Source organism: Aegilops tauschii, chromosome 7 (assembly GCF_002575655.3).
Source record: "Aegilops tauschii subsp. strangulata cultivar AL8/78 chromosome 7, Aet v6.0, whole genome shotgun sequence".
Classification (NCBI taxonomy): Eukaryota; Viridiplantae; Streptophyta; class Magnoliopsida; order Poales; family Poaceae; genus Aegilops; species Aegilops tauschii.
The window spans coordinates 558,324,814-558,345,297 of NC_053041.3; the positions used below are offsets into that span (position 1 = coordinate 558,324,814).

The window sequence follows — 20,484 nt, forward strand, 5'->3', positions numbered from 1 at the left end:
GCCTCTGATAGAGAAGGAGACATGGGTGCACCGTGCACGGCACCTAACGTAGGGACAAGTTCGCTGGCAATACGAGTGCATGCAATGCATGGCTCGCTCTCACGGCCGGTGGGTGGGGAGTCAGCGTCAGTACCGCTCACTCGCCGCGCGTGACGATCGGGGATCGCCCCAAATCAATCGATTTCTCTCGTATTTCGCCCCCTTTTGGCCTACTAGTTGCTGTTGATCGCATATCCCGTCCAAACGTACCCGACCCTCGTTGAGATCTCCTGCGCGACGGCCCCAGGCAGCTGGCAGTTGTGGCCGGTAGGGGGTCGGATTGAATCCGCGTTTGCTGTGGCTCGTCGGTAGGTGGATCTCCTCAATTCCACGTATTCTCTGCTTGTGCTTCCTTTTTTTTGGATAGCGATATTTGGCAACTATGTGGTAGATTGGACGAACCAGCCAATGAGGCTGAGCGTGCTCCCGCGTGAGAGGCCGAGCGCGGTACCACCACAGACCCAGACGGCATGTCGTGGCCCAATAGAAAACCCCACGAACCCCAACCCCATGCCGAATCATACCACCACTCCCCACGCCCTCAGCACCACCACCCTAAACCCCGAAGCAAGTAAACTCTCCCCCATGCCCAGTCTCTCAGATCGACACCAAAACACTATCGTAACTACAGATCTAGGGGATCAAGAACAATCCCCAGTGGCCTCTTCTCTTCATCTTCGATAGGTGGCTATCATCAGCTCCAAGACGGGGAAATTACCAGGGATCTGGCAAAAGATTCACCAGGAAACATCACCCACCCTGGCAAGATCAAGTTCATCCTCACTACTCTAAAATAATTAGCCTTGCAGTAATTTACCACCGCATTTGAACAAATATTACCAGCCCGTGCACACTGTTATCACCAGCTATATAGATCAACAGCTCCCCCACACTCCTGTTTCAATTGTGTGATTTTGTGAATATAGCAGCCCAAGAAATCAGGAATGTTACCCATGTAAGAACTAGAGATAAAAAAGGAACCTTTAATGATCACAAAATCACATAGTTCTAGACAAAAATGCGTTACGATAGGGTAACTTCTAGACTAGTACGCTAGGTAGCAAAAAAATTTAAAAATACATGAAAAAAGGAAAAAAAATACCAAGCTGTACATGAGAAAAATTATCATCTACTTTGTATTAAAGCTACCAGGGAAAAAACATGGTGTCTTTTTTTTGAAGTTGCTCATGCTGCACTGCATATATCCCAACTGTATAGAAAAAGTGTCCTGTGCAATTGAATGAAGGAATGATCTTCCCTTTGACCCCTGTTGTACGAAAAAACATGAAACATAACAATGTGTCAAAATTTAGTGAACATGTGTAAAATATCCACTTTTCTATACAGAGATAACAAGAACATTGTATGTAATGATGATACTAACATGTGAACGTAAAAAGCATAAGCAGGTGGTACAAAATGGCTTCTAGCCTGGAAGATAATGCAGAAGGTGTATTGAGAGGTGGCAGAATGAATCAACATGAAGATGTTGCACGCACGACAAACAACAATTTTGTAATCCCGAACACAGGTAGTTAATCATGTGTGCAATTACTACCAGCCTTGATGTTTATAAAACTACCATGATGAACTTATGTTGTTTACCAGTGTTCTTGGTGGGAAATTACCAGCATTGATGTTTATAGAACTACAATGATCAACTTATGTGGTTTACAAGCGTTTATGTGAAGGTCTTCGTACACACTACGTGTATAAACTAACAAGTTCACAATGTATATGAAAATACCGGTCCTTGTTGGAAAAAAAATCACCATACTAGATTGTGTGACTAAATTGCCCGGTGAACACTATGAAAGTTATCAGACATGTTGAGGGGAATTTACCACTCATCCTGGTAAGAAATTACCAGCCTTCATGTTTATGATATTACAATGATCAACTTATGTTGTTTACTAGAGTGTATGTAAGGGTCTTACCACACAACATGTGTCTAAACTACCAAGTTCATAGTGTGTCAAATATCGGTCTTTGTAAAATAAAAATTAAAAGATCACCATACTAGATTCTGTGACTAAAGCACCAGGTGAACACTATGAAAGTTATCAGACATGTCGAGAGGAATTTACCACACAAAAAGAAAAAATGGCCAATATTTACTATGCTGCATTGCAGGTGCCTGGACAATCAGTGCACACAACAACTTGCCTAGTGTGGAAACAAATGCAAGCATGGGAGCAGGAAGCTTCGGGGAGCAAACAATCAGTGAACTGGCAACTCCAGAATCAGCTCGGATGGACGCTGATTAAGGGGGCTCCAACATGGATGCATATTCCATGCCTAAGGCTCCTATTCCATGAACAAAGTTTGACAATATGGAGAGCGCGCGTAGATCTTTGATTCGAGCAACTGAGGGTGTTTTGTCTTCTCATTTTCATGCATGGGCAAGAAAGGGATAAAATGCCAAACTCACAAATCAGATACAGGTAATCAAGACGAAATAACTCGCATACTAAATTTAGTGATAGTTTATAGAAGCGACAGGCTACTACGATGCAGGTTTATGGGAAATTCCCTCTATATCTATACGGTCACTCCGGGCTACAGAGTATCAAGCAATATGTTTCACATGTTACTGTTTCTCATGTAGCTAAAAAGAGAGGCAAATATACCATTTGACATGGAGCATCATATATGTCAGTTGCATCTTCCCATCATCCTTCTCAATCTTAAATTGCTCCTAGAAATAACATAAAAAGCATCAAGAATAATTTCAATGATTGAAGTGTAGAGAACTCGGAAGAAGCATGGGTGTTCAAGTTATGTTCTGTACCAAATGGTATCATCGCCCAAAAAAGATTTAAAGAGCAAGAATGCGTACACAACCAGCCATACCACACATGCACAACTCATGAATATGGACCGGACATATAAAAATTTATGCAGAATTCCCATATCATTAACGTAAGCTAACCAAATACTGGAATTGGATGAAAAGAACTATTGCACAATGATACAATTACTACATAAAATGGTGTCTGCAAACCCCATATTCCATATACCAATCAGAACTGATGCAAAAAGATAAAAGTAGCAACTATATTACGACTTAGTCTCGCTATGTTCTGAAACCAATATATAGGTCATTTTACTACAATCTACAAGGTCATCTAGACACCAACTGAACCATAATGCCTGAAATTAAAAACATCAGCAGAGATGAGCACGACAAGCAACTCATGAGCATCGAGAAAATAGGAGTACCAGGTGGTGGTAGGAAGTAGCTGAGTAGTTGGGGTCGGGCGGAACTGAGCAGTGATCATGAGTATATCGTGGGCATGGGGTACCCTGTTCGTATCGATCAACTAAAGAGCAATGAGAAAAGAAATTGAACAAGCAAAGAGAAGATAAGTCGCTTAGTGGGAATCCGGCGTGGAAGATAGGTTTTCTTCTTCCTCCAGGGAAGAGGCCGAGGAGGGCCTTCCACTGGCTGTTGGCCAGACGTAGTCATGTACTAGCGGAGCCCGAGAAGCAGCATTTGTGCCGCAGGAGGTAAGGAACACAGGTGGCGTGGGCGCGGCCATGAGAGGGCTCAAAATCGAGCCTAGGTTGACCCGCCCCCGACTACTTTCCCGATTCTTCCTGTCCTGCATCCATCCACGAGGGGATCGTCTAGCACACAGCTTGTGAAGGAGGGGAGGGAAGGGGCAAGGAAGTAGAGAAGGAGCGGCAATGGCGATGGTGATGACGTGGAAGGCGAGGAACGAGAGGAGGAGGAGGCGTGTCTGGTGGAGGCGATATTGATGTGAGAGATGAGAGGGGATGGTGGCGTGCGATGGGGAGTTGCCTTTTTAACAAAGGAAACAAAGTCGCGTGGAAATTCTTTGGAGCAACCGCTGCATTTTTTCTCCCGCTATTATTTGCACCGATGCACCGTTCCTACGCTGCAGACGTTGACATACTAGAGTGCACCTTGCCTTTCCCTCTTGAAGATTGTAATGGTGTCCTTTTTCAAACACCAGTAAGTTTGCAAACACTGGCTCCACTCGTTAATCTCCTTGTTCTTTGAGAGGATTTTTTTTTGCTACTAGTCCAACCCAAAGCAAAGCCAGCAAGTGGCACCATGTTGCACATCCGAGTGAGCATAGGCATACTAACTTTTGATAATGAAGGATAACTGATAAATTTATGATCAACCCAAGGGGCTAATGATCAATATTTTATATGTTCGGACCAAAACAACATGTGAAAGGATATTCTATTTTCACATTAACTATATTGGTGTTGAATCTCAAAACAACACACAAAAACTTTGCTGGAATTAAATATGAAAACAACAAAGACATGGAGTATAGGTCCAAAACTCCAAACATGCAGTGCCAACTTCTAAGGATTCATTTCAGTATAGGTAGAAATAAAAATGAGTTTTGTGCACAATGCCCACCAAGAAGCAGGTTGCAAAATCCGAGAAACATGTGACTAATCGGGACCAAAGATTTGTGATCCAAGGGCACAAGTTTCAGTTTTCATACGTTCCACTGAAACTGGGTTTCCGTTGGATACTTTCTATATTTAGATACCATATCTCCTCTTCACGATCTTCTGGCCAAACGTTCTGATGCTGTCTTCAAGGGAAAAAGTACTCTGTAAAATATTAACCGTGAAATCCAGTTAGATAATTAAAAAAATTCATAATGCAAAAGTTAACTTTGTACAATGTTAACCATGAAATTCAATGGTATTTAATCATAACAGTGTTGAATCTTGATTGTTTTGTTATTTAAACTGTTAAATGTGTCGACTAGTTCATTCATTTTACCATGTCACCTTTTACTTTTTCCTACCCGTCTTAATTAAATTAAATGTCTCTTCCCAACAATTCATAGATGGAACTCATTTCATTGATGAATGGATGTATATACTAAGCTAGCATGCATATGTATTAAGTAGCACCAACTGTTATAAAGGTAAAGTTGTGCTACTACAAAATTTGGTGAGATAGTTGAATCATAATCACTCAAGCTTTATCATCCATTGATTTTTTATAGTTATGTTTGTTATTTAGTAATTCATTTATTTTCCATCTTAAATTTTACTATAAATCGTTCTTTTGCTAGATCATATTAAGATAATTGAACTACTTGTTTTCCATTTTACTAATGATCAGTGCTTTCACGGTCGGCGATGGGCCATGTCAAGGAGTGTGATGGCCTAGGGCCCATCTCAAATAAATGCCCAATACATCAATATATTATGAAAGTATGTTTGCATAACATAAAACCAGCAATAATAAGAGGTTAAAATGAATTTGCTAATGGATACCTAACTCCACCACAATGAAGCGTCAAGAAGAAGCAATCATCTTAGACGATTTGGAATCTCAAGCACACGGGATGCATACAATATATCAACTTTATGGAAGGTCTGCATATGATAAGTCCCACATATATTTGAGCTATTATTCTAATAAAGCCAGTGCCCGATAGAGCCCCTTTGTAATGTTGTGTTTGTACTAAGTATCTCGAAACTAGGAACCACATTTCTGTAAATACTATGTTGGCCAACATGGCAGAAGGATGAGGGCTATGGCGAGTTGGTGCATGAGTTAGCTCAGGTTCACACGAGAGAGATAGGCATCTTAAGAAGATGGTAAGCTCAGCCGAGCTTTCTGTTGAGGTGAGGTGTGGTTTTTTTTTTACCGGATGGAAAGAAAATATGAGTTACATAAACAAAATAAAAGAGGAACAAGCTATCTAGGCAAAATTTCTAGACCATATTCCCTTGATAGTCTCTATTTTACTGTTTTATAGCGACACTATAGGAGAAATTATAGAATAGGAGTGTAAGTTTTGGTAACCGTATTACTTTGAGTTGAATGTTAGATGATGGTGTGACTTGCTTTTGGCATTGGATCTATAAGATATAGAAAAATATTCACAGTGGTCTCAAGAAAGTTTTATCCCACTCGTCTTATTGGAAGCTATTGTTGTTAATGTTGGTGCTTGACGAACCACTCTTGACTTGACAATCTTTGTACTAATAATTTTTATGAGACACTTTGTTATGGTAATATTGATCATAATGAAACATTTATTGATTTTTGGGACAACTCGTTGAGCCATAAATTCTACCCATAGATTTGTCTTCTTGTAACTAAAGATCATGTTTAAAGTTGGCGTCCACCATTACTGTATTTAGGATGACTCATTAGAAATGGATGTCAATACGATAAGCTTCCAAAATAGGCACATATGTATATCATGAATCTATAAATAAAGTGCATTACTGTTGCAATTAGCACTTCCAGAGTGTGGAGCATGCATTAATGGTTAGCTACAAATTTTCTAAAGCACAGCACACAGAAGTGGTACTGACGGGATGCTCCTACCACAAAATATATTGATGTTATATGCGGTACACAACTATCTCCATTTTAAGTCCTCATTTGTCATCAATATCAAGGCATGAAGCCTAGTGTCCCATTATGTCTCTCACAAGATAGGAACACAATGGAGATTCGTGAGTGTTGGAGAAGACAACATCAACATTAGAGTTACACTGAATGGAGCAAGGCAAGCACATGAACCAGGCGTCTACAAATTGGTGTTTGTGGTGCTTTGGATGAACAATTACATTCATGACTTTGTTGTCTCGTGGTATTTAACTAGACAAATCTTTTCAGGGTTAAATCCTCAACAACATCGGCTCCCTCCAACCTAAAGCAACATGTTGCATTAATTGCTTGAACACCTCCCTCCTGGTTGTAGGAGAATGATGGCATAAAGTGTGTTTCCACAGAGAGTTCACATGGTCTATCATGTCGCTATAATCAATGATTGGGCAAGTCTATTGAAGGAAAAGGCAATGTAGATATCCAGTAAGGATCCAGAAAATTTGCGGCCATGAAAGCTGATGGAGGTGTTTGATTGGACAAAATGATTGTACAAGATGTTTCAGGGAAGCCATATGGCTTAATGGGCCGGCCTAGTCGCTCGCGCATCAGCGCGGCGACGTACTTTAAAAAACACCATCTGCCCTTTATTCTGAAGGGGTATGGGGTAATCGCGTCATACATGTGTTTAGGCAGGGGGAGGGGGGTTGTACCCAAGTAGAGGCCATTTCCTTTGCACATATACAGTTTTTTTACCAGAATCGACACACTAGTGACACCATGTGTCTTTCGTGAAACGTCCGGTACAATCCTTTTGCCGAGCAAACACCTCCATTGGCTGCCATGGCCGCGGGTTTTTTGGATCCTCAGTGGAGATCTACATTGCCTTTCCTTCAATAGACCTGCCCAATCATCGATTATAGCGACATGATAGACCACGTGAACTCTGCCTGGAAACACACTTTATCCTATCATTCTCCTACAACTAGGAGATTTTTCACGTAATCAATGCAACATGTTGCTTTAGGTTGGAGGGAGTTGATGTTGTCGATAAAAGGATTTAAGCGTGAAAACCTTTGTCTAGTTGAACACCACGGGACAACAAAATCATGAATATAATTGTTCATCCAAAGCACCACCGATGCCAATGTTTAGACGCATGGTATCACTATGTGTCGATTCTGGTAAAACAAACTGTAAATGTGCAAAAAAGGCTTCTGCTTGGGTACAACCCCCCCCCCCCCCCCCCCCCGCCGCCACCTAAACACATGTATGACACTGAGATTACCCTGTACCCTTTTAAAATAATGGGCAGATGGTGTTTCTTAAAGTACGTCGCCGCGCTGGTACGCAAGCGACTAGGCCGACCCATTAAGCCATGTCCCTTCTACCACGTTAAATGTAAACATACATAAAAAAGGGAGAGCTTGAGACCTCTAACTTAAGACGCGCACTACTAGCCACTTCACATCACCACTTCTTGGGCTTGTTTGGTTGCCCGCATCGAGCCCAACCAGGCCTATTTGGTTGCCTGGTTTCACTGTTGGGCCTGCATCGCATGCTTCTTAAAGCAGCTCAGAGCCCGGCTCGCTGAAAACGCTCGAATCGGCAGTTTCTCGCGAGCCAGGCCGAGGCGAGCGCAAGCGAGCTGGCCCTTGCACAGGTGGAGACGGGAGGGATGCGAGGTGATTATGTGAGGTCTTCTTCAACCTCGAGTAAGTTTCTATCTGATCTCCTCCCTCTGATCTGCACAACGGTGCTTCGATTCGAGGTAAGCTCTACACAAAAAAGATGCACCTCGATGCTACGGTTCCATTCAGGCGATCGGTTCGTAGTTATGTCGGCCGTAAGTTTTTAATTTTGTGTTCCCATTTGGAGCTATTCTGGACAAATTTTGTCAGATTTGTTGTGCACGATCGATCATTTGAAATTTCCTTTGACCAGCGGCCTAATCTCGCAATTCCTCACAACATTCGTGTTGTAAGTTTTTGGTTTCGACAATCGTAGCTTCATCTCTCTTTGAACAGCAGTCTACTGCACTGACGCCGCCATGTCGAGCTCCTGTGTCCTCTGCCTCTATGCACACTGCAGTTCGCCACGCGTCGACGGGGTCTATCATCTTGGCCTCCTCTCTCTCGCCCTACTACACTGGAGTCGTTTCCGGCGTCGATCATCCCGACCTCCTCTCTCGTCCACTGCACTAACGATACCATGGTGCGAGCACTGCATTCCCCTCCTCTGTTGACTGTCTTTACGCGAGCACCGCAACTAGTTCGCGAACGGTGTCGCTCACCGTGCCGCCAACGGGGTCGCTCGTCCACGACTCCATGCTCGTCATGTCGGACACGGCGCCACGGCCACTATCCACCGTAGTCGCCATGGTCCGGCGCACACTGCATTTCTTCTCCCCCTTCCTCTGCTAGCTCTTAATCCTGTGTGCTAAGTGCAAGTGCTAGCTCTTAATCATACCACATGCGGGCAACCAAACAGCGTGTAGTTGTATGCGCCGAGACAATGCAGGCAACCAAACATCGTGCCAAAGTTGATCCCCCTAATGCAGGAAGTCCATATGCAGTCAACCAAACAACTTGCAGATGTCGCATATAAGGCTGTTTTTCCAGAGCCAGGCTGGGTTGAGATGTGTATGCAGTGCAGCTACTGTTCACTACTGCAACCAAACACGCCCCTTGTGATATTCCATAGCTCCAAATATATAAGTACACACAACAACGTTCATATATACAAAAATGTTTCCTAAATTTTTTGAAACTTTTAATGAAAAAATATGTGAACTATTTTGAAATGCCGAATAGTTGTTGAAGTTTGAACAAAATTTGAAAACACAAACATTTTCAGAAATTTGAACAATATTTAAAAATGAACTTTTTTTAAAATTTCCGTACATATTTCGAAACATGAACAATTTCCAAACATCTTTCAAAAGATGTTTTTTAATTTATGGTTTTCTTTTTTCAGTTTTCGTTTGTCCCGTTTTCCTTTTGTTTTTTCTCTTTCTCTTTCTTTTCTTTTTTAAAATTAATGAACTATTTTTGAATCATGAACTTTTCCTTAAATCCGAATCTTTAAAAATTTGTGAACATTTCTTAAATTTGCGAGCTGTGCTTTAAGAAATTATTCATAAATTAGGAAAATGTTCGTGTTGTCTAATTTTGTTCAGAGTTTCAAAATTTGTCTCCTTTTTCAAAATTTGTTCGCAAACCAAAAAAGTTCTCTTTTCTGGAAAAATAATAAATTTTGAAAAACGTCACTTTCTGAAAATTTATTCACAAATTTTAGAATATCCCTGTTTTCCAAATATTGTTCACAAATTTTTAAAAATATTAGTGGAATTTAAAAAAGTTTTGTTTTCAAAAAAGTTCCTGGTTTTAATTTTTTACAAAATTTCAAAAAATCTTCATGTTTACAAATTTTGTTCATAAATTCAAGAAAAATCATGAATTTTAAAAATTATTCTTATTTCTTAAATATTGTTCATGTTTCAAAAGATGTTCAGAAAGTTCAAATGTCAAAACATGTTTGTGTTTTCCAATTTGGTCACAAATTCAAAAATAATTCAGCATTTTACGATTGTTAACCTGTTTTCTAATAAAATGTTTGACATTTTTCAGAAATGTTTTCTTATATATGAATGCTGCTGTATGCTCTTATATATTTCGCATTGTAGAACATCACAAAAAGCTTTGAGGTGAAGTTGGTAGAAGCGCGCACCTTAAGTGGGAGATCTTGAGTTTGAATCCTCGTGAGCTTACCCTTTTCTCTGTAGTAGGAAATTGCCCGTGGGTTGCAACAGCGCATACATATGCTAGTGATTTCACGCCGATTGTGTCTAGCATATAACTTTCTCCACACATTATCTTTGTCTAATACCTCTTTGAAACACTTAAAACCGTCCAAGTGTGAATGCTCACCCAATGCAAACTTGACCCCGACAAAATACTTGCTCGTGCTTGAGCTGCGTCTCATCAAGAGGCATCATCAACAAACAAAATTCTAAAATGCAAGGGCAATTCAGTAGCAGTAACAAAATATAGCTCTAGAAATCGACCATAGTACTCAAGCGTCGTTTCCTCGTTGGCGCCGGAGAGCGCACTAGTTCAGAAGCCAGAGTCGAGCATGAGCACGACGATATAGTACTCGAGCACCTTCAGGTTTATGCGCGCGTCGGCGAGGGTGTAGAGTGTCTGCTCCTCGATGTTGAAGTAGATCACTAGGGTGGCCAAGGTCCTCGGCGCGGCTGCCGAACCCTTATGCCAGCACGTTGAATGTACAACGACTGCAGGCCCCGACATGGCAGCCGTGGCCTCCCGGATGCATGGGGAGTCGAAGCGCTGGAAGTTGTGACCCACCCAGTCACAAAGGACGGTGCATCACGGGGAACGCGACCGAGAGGACAGAGGAAGCATTTGGAGATTGTGGAGAGGTCCCCTGGCGGAGGAGGGTTTTCTGGCGCTTCACCGTCAGTAGGTGGATACCTCGACAAGGCAGCGCCGGATCGAGACGAGCAAGGCGAGAGACATGGCGAGTGGCGGGTGGGATGAATGATAAAGGAGAGCATCGAGGAGACGGATCCATGAAGGCAAGATAGAGGGAATGGCTAGAGGAAATAAAATTTTGGCAAGATTTGGTAAGGGAAAAAAATTTGTATGTTGTTTTTAGATAGGAAGGAACATAATAGATATTTTTAGATTAGAAATAGGAGAGACTATCGTACGTGATTGACCTGAATTAACTGCGTTATCCATTACCAAAAAACATATGAGTTACCAGATAAAAGATTCTTAGTTAGGAAGGAATAGGGGAGATTGATTAGCCTGAATTAAATGTGGTACGATGTTACCAAATACTAAAAGATAGGTTACCAAATAAGAGACGTAAATTGATTGAATTACCAAAGATTGATCGGACAAAAAAAATTGTTGGAACATGGGACGAAGAGGTTCGATGAAACATAAGACGAGAGAGGGAACCTTACGTTTCTTTTAGGTAGTATATAATATATATAAAGGTTTTTATGTTGCTTACATAGAACGTGGCAGGAGGGACATGGCTTCATGAGCCGGCCCACTCGCTCGCACCCGTGCAATTCGTATACAAGGTTCCGCGTATACATTTTGCCAAAGTTCATTATTGCTCTTTATACGTTTGCTGAAAGGGGCTTAGTGAAAGGGGTGTGCCGAAGCGGCCCTCGTGCAAAATTGTGATTCTGTGTCATAGATTCCTGCCCTAAAGAGTACTGATATGACTCCTGTAGGGGGTCTAATGCTAAATAAATAAATATCTCCACAGGATATCTTCTTCAAAATGTAGTTTAATCCCATTTGCTATAGCTTGAAGCAGACCAAGGGCCAGCATATTCAGGACCAATACTTTGTTGTATAGCACAGATATTTCTCTTTCTAACCAAATAATTACGAGTACCTCTATTGTTGTTCCAAAAAAGGTTGTAGGAGGGACATAGCTTAATGAGGCCCCGTCCCTCACGCCTGTGCAATTCGTATACAAGGTTTTTGTATACCTTCTATCAAAGATTCATATTGTCCTTTATACGTTTATTAGTAAGGGGCGTGGGGCTCGTGCAAAATTATGATTCTGTTTCCAGCCCTACAGAGTACTCCCTCCGTAAACAAATATAAGAGCGTTTAGGACACTAACATAGTGATCTAAACACTCTTATATTAGTTTACAGAGGGAGTACATACTAATGAGCGTGTATCTCTTGCTTTCCTTTAGCCGATGGCTGTCAAGTATCAAACGTCTGATGATTTCAGGGGAGAAATCCCTTCATTAAAAGACGAAAAGACTAGTTACTCGAGGAGTAGTATGCGAGACTGTACCGTCGGCTGCCTGCTGGTGTCGGGGCTGCCTCCTGAGACGCTGCCGTCGCCTCTTGGTCCTCGCCGAACCTGTTTCTCACATCGTCCAAGAACTCGGTCAACACCGGATCTTGGATCGGTGACTCCTGCACGCAGCAGACCACCTCGACGCCCACCTTGTCCCAGCAACCGCGGCGCGGCCCCTCCGTCCAGCGCACGGTGAAACGGCACGCGCACCGCTCCACGCCGTCCACGGTGCCGTGCGCTGCCTTCTCCACCTGCATGTGTGGTCTGTGCCCATTACTACTCAAGCATATGCCTGTGTTGACGAACGCACTGTGTAGGGCGCGACGAGGAGGACTTACGGTCTCAAGGACGGCGTCGTAGTACTTGAGCTCGTCGGCGTCGCCGTAGATATCGCAGGCGAGGCAGAGCCGGTCGCCCGGGCGAAGATCGCCGCAGCGGGCGTCGTGGAGGGCCGGGCTTTCCCGGCGGAACCTGGCGCGGAGCGCGTCCACGTCGCCCGGGGATGCGAGGTCAGCCACTGGATCGTACCACTCGTCCGCATCCTCGAGGAAATTCTCGAACATGACGCGCAGCCAGCCGTCCTGCACCAACACGCGCGCGGGGTACCACGCTTCGTCGGACCGCGCGCGGTACTCCATTCCGGGTCGTGGGCGGCGCGGCGTCGGCGCCGGGGCGACGGTGGCCTGCCGCTGTTGCGACTTCGGCATTTCCGCGGTACTGTAGGAGTGGCGGCGCTCGGGGTGGTCCGTGGGATTTGGGCCCTGGAGAGGACGGGGCGGCGGGTTTCCCAATGCTTTATACCGTCCAGATTCTGGTAATCTCTCTATGTTTTAGGTTTTTAGATTTGGTCTGCATAATGCGCATAAACGTCCCTCAGTCAAAAGAAAATCATAATGTACAAATATAAAAGAGGATAACTATATTAGGGATATCTCTCCAAATTTCCTAGAGGTTATTTTGACCAAGATAATCACATTTCAGATTACACACTTATTTTATAAACTAAGATTTAGACCTATTATTACTAATTCATCTATGGAGCCTTCGTCTCAAAGGTGTGCTTTGATTGGGCACCTATTGATATGGGAAATGCTTTAGTATCATATCTTCCTCAGTCCGGAAATACTTATTAGAGAAATAGACGTATCTAGATGTATTTTATTTCTAAATACATTTATTTTAATTCATTTCTCCGACAAGTATCCTGGCACGGCGCTCGGCGGCGTTGCTTCCTGGTGGAAGTGGCGAGACGGCGACGGTCTACGGGCAGCGAGTGCTTCGTTGGTCGGCGTGTTGCAGCGCGGTGACAGGGACTGTCCCCGGCCGGGCCGTAGGGCCTGGCACGTCCTCGTTGCCGCGTCCGGTTGGCTTCGCTCTTGCGATGGAGGTTATTCCCTCCCACCAGTCGAGTAGTGCCCGCTCTCGTGGCCGTTGTCTCCTTTCCCTCTCCAGGCCTCGTGTTGGCAGCTCCAGAGAGACGGCGAGGGTGGTCCGGTAACCGTGGTGGGCACATGCTGGTTGGCTGCTGCGTGGGTGGTGCACTACGAAGTGTCTGGAGTGGTGGTGGTGGTTGTGGATCGGGAGAAATCCCTGTCGGCCTGTCGGCACCGATGCGATGACGCATGCGGACACCGTCGGACCTTCCTGAGGGGCATCGTGTGACACCCGGATAGTTAAGCTACAGTAAACCCTTCCTAATGGTGCCACGTCATCGCATTACTGTTGCCAATACTCACTTGATCGAAATCACTTGATTGAAAATCAAATTTAAAGTCAAAAATTCAAATTGGTCGAACATGAAAACTAAAATGTTCAAAGTGTAGCAAATAATCCCTGGATATTTTTAATTTTAGGACCAACCTCGTTTGGATTCCCAAAGTGCCATTGAAAATTTAGTTAGTGGTCCAGCAGTATTTAAAATTGACCTTTTCAATTTCTAAAAATGGTTAGACAACTCCTTTTGGCCTCAACCTTTTTGTGACTCCTACAAATAATGTACTTGATTTATGGTTAGACAACTCCTTTTGGCCTCAAACTTTTTGTGACTCCTACAAATAATGTACTTGATTTATGTGACAAGTCTCAAATCTAACAAGACTCATCTGGTCTTACTTTTAAATAGAAAACAACAGCTAACATTGAAAACAGAAAAAGAAAATGTAAAAAAGGAAATAGACCACCCCCTTGTCCCCCCGGCCTTGCCCACTACACTGGCCAACCCACCTCCCCAGCTTCTTCCTGTTCACAAAAGCCTCGTGGACAGAGGGGACGCGTCCGTGGGCGGGATGGCCACGCGCCGGCTATCCGGCGACGCCCCGACGCCCCTCGCACCGCTCCTTCTCTCTCTCACACTCTGGATCGAGCTAGCCGACGCACACCGGAGCGTTACACCGCGAACCACCGCAGCCACCGCCCGCCTCACGATGTGCCGATTCCACCAGGAGACAAGTCGTTCCGCTTCGTCCTCCTCGCCCATGAGTTCAAGCCCAGAGACAACGCATCGACCGGGTGGAGGCAATCTTCTTCCTTGGTCATCGCCGTTGATCTTCGTCGATCCGTCGCCTCTACAGCTCCTAAGCCACCAACGGGCCTCCGTGTGCCTCTGGGCCCGGGGTGAGCCCTCATCCTTCCTCTCTCTGCATCGTTCCGCTCGCCCGCTCCCGCGCCTGCCGCTGCAGCGCCTGCCTCCGTCCGCAGCCGCTGGCCCGCACGCGCCGACCGCCCCTGTACCCCGCACCAGCGCCCCGCGAGATCCCCCTCCCTGCCCCGCTGCGCCGGCCGCCCCCGTCGCGCTGCTGTAGGCTGATCGCGGCCTTCGCTTGCTAGCTACGCCCGCCGCAGCCGCACGCCGCTGCGCCGCGCTGCACGTCACCGTCGCCGCGTGCTACCGCTGCTCTGCTGACACTCGATACCCCGGCTGCCGATAGCCGCGTCGGCGGCGCCCCGTGCTCACCCGTGCCTGCCTGGCCTTCCCCAGTCGAGCCCGTGCCACACCACTGCCCACTGCTCTGCTCTGCTTATACTGCTGCTGCTAACTACTGTAGCTGCTAGCTAGCTTTGCTAAATCTACAATGACTAACCCTCTAGACAATCTCTAAATTGCGGTTAAACAGTTGATAACATGAGTGAAAATAATATGAGTAGAAAGTATACATGACAAACTCCATTTTATCCCACTGGACCAAATCTTTTTGATGCATGGATTAAATCCTACGAAAATCACAAAGTTCAATGTTCTGTTAACAGAAAAACCAAAAAACAGCTTTATTTTCATAGCTACTTTAGAGCTGTTGATGATCACGCAAATGAATTCTAATTGGGGTGAAAGTGATACTAACATGTAGTTCACAAAAAATGCTCAAAATTGATATAAGGCACAAAATCATAGGATGTACAGAACAATAGCTATAGCCTCCGGAAAACAGCTAATTGATGTTTACAATTGTCGAATTCTCGGGCCTTGATAAATCATAGAAAATATTCCGTAACTCGGATGAAAAAGTTTTATACATGAAAGTTGCTCAGAACGACGAGACGAATCCGAATACACGGTCCGTTCGTCTGTCACGTGCCCCTAGCATAGCGAACCTGCAACCGTCCCCCCTCTGTTTCATCTGTTCGAAAATGACAAACTTCGGGAAAACTTTCCCGGATGTTTCCCCCCCTCTGTAGCGTTGCGTTAGAACACCCCTAGCGCTGCTTATTGTCTTTTCATGCTTAGTATTGCATCTGTTTGCTCTGTATTTACTGTTTCTTCCCCCTCTTCTTCTCCGGTAGACCCTAAGACCGCTGCCGATGTCGCTGTGATCGACTACGTCACCAACGACTCTTCTTCCCTTTCAGCGGAGCTTCCAGGCAAGCCCTCCTTTGGTCATCCCGATAACGCCCATTCCATTCTCTCATGCTTGCATTAGATTTTGCTACTGTAATTGATTGCTCCTATTCTGATGCATAGCCTGCTTTTGTAACCTTCTTATTGTTACATACCTGCTTATCCTAAACTGCTTAGTATAGGTTGGTTAGTGATCCATCATTGACCCCACCTTGTCCTTGTTGCCCCTGCTTCATCATCGACGACTTGGTCAACGTGATCGACGACCAGAGCATAACACCTCACATCACATCACGCCCATTTTGTTGCTCGACTCTGCAGAGCTACTATCGAGTCCCGAGGGTGATACCTCATAACGCACTCTTGATGATAACTCTGTATTGTAGCTATTCGGTCATGGTCAACGAGGGTGGTTCCTCCTTCACCATTCCCGATACGGTTCTGTCGCACAACACCTCAAGTGTGAACCTCGCATCAACCGTAGGTCACGTTTTCTGTCATGCATGTACCTCCATGACGATTTTATGACAGAATCAAGATAGTCATACCTGTGCTATCGTAGAAGTGTTCCATGACATTACCAAAATTATCATCACGGAAGTGTCCACTCCCATGACGATAAATCTTGCATCATAGAAGTGCTTTCGTCAAGAGTGACCGACACGTGCCATCAACCGTAACGGGTCGCCGTTAAGCTATCGGGTCCGTTTTGGATCCGGTAACCCGTTAAGAGCCCGGACCAATGGGGATTTTTCACATGTAAAATTCTCATTGGCCGGAGGAAACACGTGTTTGCTCACCGTTGGGACAGATGTAATCCACTCATTGGACAGGAGGCGCCTATGATACGTCGACACGTGGCACGGCCCAACAGAGGCCCATTCCGGTGAAAAGGCCGGCCCAGCTAAAGGCCCACCATGTTTTTTCACACACTAGTGGGCTGGCCCGTTAACAGCCTGCCATGTTTTGGGCCAAATTGAGGCCCATAGCAGATCAGGCCCGTTCACATCCCGCCGTGTTTTGGGCCAAATTACGGCCCATATCGGATCAGGCCCGTTAACTGGCCATTCTTCTTTTGGGCCCATTCTAAGACAGGTTTGTATTTCAGCCTATTAAATGCCCGTTAACCAGTTCGGCCTGATAATAGTTTCGGCCTGTTAGCGGCCCATGGTGCATCTGGTACGTTGTCGGCCCGATTTAACTTTAGGCCCTTTAACGGCCCATGCAGAAACTAGGCTATTTCTTGCCCGAAGTAACTTTAGGCCTCTTAACGGCCCATAGTCTTCGTGGATAAATTTCAGCCCAACAGGCCTATCGGCCTGTTAATGGCCCGTGGAACAGTTGGGCCTAATTACAACCCGCATTGAATCCGGCCTGCTTACAGCCCATCTGATAATGGCCCGTGACACTTTTGGGCCTATGGCCCGCGTGGATACCGGCCTACTTAAAGCCCATAATTTTATTGGGCCAAACTGGCCTGAGATATATTTTGGCCTGTTAACTGCTTGTCCTATTTGGGCCAAACATGAGCCTTAGGCAGTTTCGGCCTGTATTGGCCCATGAATTTTTCGGTCCAACGCTGGCCCAATCTAGGCTTTAGCCTGTTAAAAGCCCATGGAATTCTCTGGCCGAGCTGGCTAGAACTTTACTCGGCCTGTTAAAGGCGGGTAACTACTATAGGTTTAGACCTGCTAATGGCCCAAGATGATTATAGGCCCACGTTTTGGCCCATATGAGTAATGGGCGGGCCTGAAGACCGACAACATTGAGATCCATTTAACCTTCCGGCCCAAATTACAGCATACCGACCAAAGAATAAACCTAGACTATACAATAAAGAAATTACGGCATATTACATCCACTGGGAATCAAAGTTCGCTACCGGTGATAATAAAGCGCAACGTGACCGCAGATTACATACACTGGGCATCAATGGTCGCCCCCAGTGCATATAAACGCGCCGACAAAAGAATATACAAAATTGAGAGCACTTCAGAAGGCACTAGGCCTGGCCAGGACGGGCCCCGCAAGCAGCCGAACAAGCTGATGAGACCTCAGTTGTGTCAACGATAGATGCTCCATCCCTAGCTGTATGGCACGATAGTGCGCATGGCAGTCCTCTGACATCTTCGTTGCATCTTTGACTTCAAGTCGGAGCTGAGCTGAAGCAAGCCTTTCCGCTTTAAGTTGAGACTGAAGCAGTCGAACTGATTGAGCAGCGACTGCACAGAGGTTGTCTCACACCTGCTGGTGAGTAGCTTCAACTCACTGTCTTCATCAAGACAGGACCTTGGGGTCATCTCACTATCCTCAATATGATTTGGCTCACTATCTTCCCTAAAGTTCTTCCTGGCATAAGAGATACGACTCTGAAAGAGAAACAAGGAGACACGTAACAGGTTTCACAATTATATAAGCAAATAAATGGATCTGTTCTGCATAAGGAACATGTTTTTACAACTACAATTTAAAACTGGTAGTTGTTGCAAACATCCAATTAGATGTAAACAGCAAAGTAAACAGCAGTGGAGGAAATGATGCCTATCCAACTCTATATTAGAAAAAAGTTTGAAGGCTGGAGAAGGATGAACTTACTTTACATGTTAACACGGGCTGGACAAAGCCCATCTCCATGTTGATGGAAGGATAATTCAATAAATTCCCCAAAGAAAATTCTTTATAAGCGTTGCCATTTTTTCTACATTTTGCAAAGAGTAAATATAGATAAAATAATATTGGAAAAAACAGAGGATAATGAAGCTCAGGTGCAGACTGATGATACATAATCAAATGGCAATTAATTAAGTATAGGGTTACAAGGCAAAAGGTACTGACAAGAGGAATGAGGAGATTAACGTGTGCAGTGGCATTGGCTTTATTCAACATTTTGGTAAGTGTAAATGTAGATATGATAATTTGGAGAAAGTGGAGGGCAGGGCAGATAAGATGCAGAGTAATGCTAGACAATCAACTATCTCGCGATGCAAGTACAGTAATACCACCACCGTCCGTTATTACTTGTCGCTCAAATGGATGTATCTAGCACTATTAAGTTCTAAATACATCCAATTGATCAACAATTAATTCGATACAGAGGGAGTACATGACAACAGGTACATACATGATGTCGGTGGAAATGACACCTATGGGATCACTGGAATCCCTTCTACGGTTGGCGGGCGTGGGGTTGTGCAAAGAGCGGGTCTAGCGGTCAGCACAAGGATCGTTTACCCAGGTTCGGGCCGCGAGGAAGCGTAATACCCTAGTCCTGCTTTGGTGTATGTATTTGAGTGTTCTTGAGTTCTTGAGCTAGCTACGGTGCGTGCATAGCCCAACAGATCCGAATCCCTCTCCTGGACGCCTCGGGCCTCCTTTTATAGACAAAAAGGGGCCGCCACAATGGCACACAGGAGGTGGAAAGGTGTATAGTGGATGAGTCTATCCTTTGGCACCGTCGGACAAACGCATTTAATGCGTTGCCGACGTGCCCCTCTTGCTTTATCGGGGACGGCAAGGAAGCTCGTCCCAGCTGTCGCCGCCTCACCTGGCTGCGATGCGCGTCCGAGCTGATGATGCGTTGTAGCGCCACGTTGGCTGGCTGCTGGGCTGGCGCGGTGGTGGAGTATTCACAAAGATCTGCATGCCACCACGCAGGTGCTAGCTGAGTCGGCGTAGAGGCCGCACGCTGCCACGCAGGTGCCTGTCCAGCTGGTTGAGCTAGCAGCTGCATGGGAGCGGTGGTGTAGTCTTGGCAGACGTAGGCCTGGCCACGGCCCCGTAAGTGTCTTCGGCAAGGGCCTTGCCGGGGCCCCGGCAAGGGTCTTGCCGCAGCACCGTGGTCGTCCCCGGCAAGGGTCTTGCCGGGGGTCTTGTGGATTTCCTCGGCTAGGATTCCGCCGAGGATCGTCGTCTTCCGGTCCCCATCTGGTCTTGTGTGTTTATGATCTTGACGAAGATCTGCATGCCACCATAGAGGTGCCTCCAGAGCCTTGGTTCCAATGTGGTTGGTGGTGTCGCAACCCTCGGGCTCAAGGGTGGCTCGCTCTGCTGATGTTGGGCAAATTGCCCCGGCAAGGCTCTTGCCGGGGCTGCGGAGGTTGCCCGGCAAGGGTCTTGCCGGGGGAGTCCCCCTCTCCTCTTTGCTCTTTGTGGTCTCTGGTCTTGGCGTTGCTCTGATCGCCTTGTGCTCTGGCTCCCCTCTTGTGCCCTGCTCAGTGTGGCCGTGGGCACGGCTCTGACTGCCCGTGCACAAGTAAAGGGGTAAAAAGGAGTGCCCCTACTTTTGTACACCGACAGGAGCCCCCGGGCCTAGGCCACACATAAGCGCGACACGTTGTTGGGCCAGGCCCAGAATGGTGCGCGGGCAGGCGTGGCGGATTTTTACCGCGGTAACTTTTTCGCTC

The 20,484-nt window shown here is 45.6% G+C and overlaps 1 protein-coding gene across 1 annotated transcript; it reads right to left on the minus strand.

Annotated features, from left to right (window-relative positions):
- Positions 1–4,318: 4,318 nt before the first annotated feature.
- Positions 4,319–12,899, minus strand: LOC109785371 (uncharacterized). Its single transcript, XM_040396788.2, has 3 exons — positions 12,588–12,899; positions 12,244–12,500; positions 4,319–4,641 (listed from the first exon to the last, which is right to left on the minus strand). The coding sequence occupies exons 1-3, from the start codon at positions 12,885–12,887 to the stop codon at positions 4,590–4,592; spliced, it is 609 nt and encodes a 202-aa protein (XP_040252722.1). The 5' UTR covers positions 12,888–12,899; the 3' UTR covers positions 4,319–4,589.
- Between the last annotated feature and the right edge of the window lie 7,585 nt (positions 12,900–20,484).

Coding starts and splice junctions, on each gene's coding strand:
- LOC109785371 (XM_040396788.2), bottom strand. CDS start 12,887: ATGGAGTACCGCGCGCGGTCCGACGAAGCGTGGTACCCCGCGCGCGTG. Junction 12,501..12,587: donor ACGACGCCGTCCTTGAGACC/GTAAGTCCTCCT, acceptor CCACACATGCAG/GTGGAGAAGGCAGCGCACGG. Junction 4,642..12,243: donor ACACCAGCAGGCAGCCGACG/GTACAGTCTCGC, acceptor AATATTTTACAG/AGTACTTTTTCCCTTGAAGA.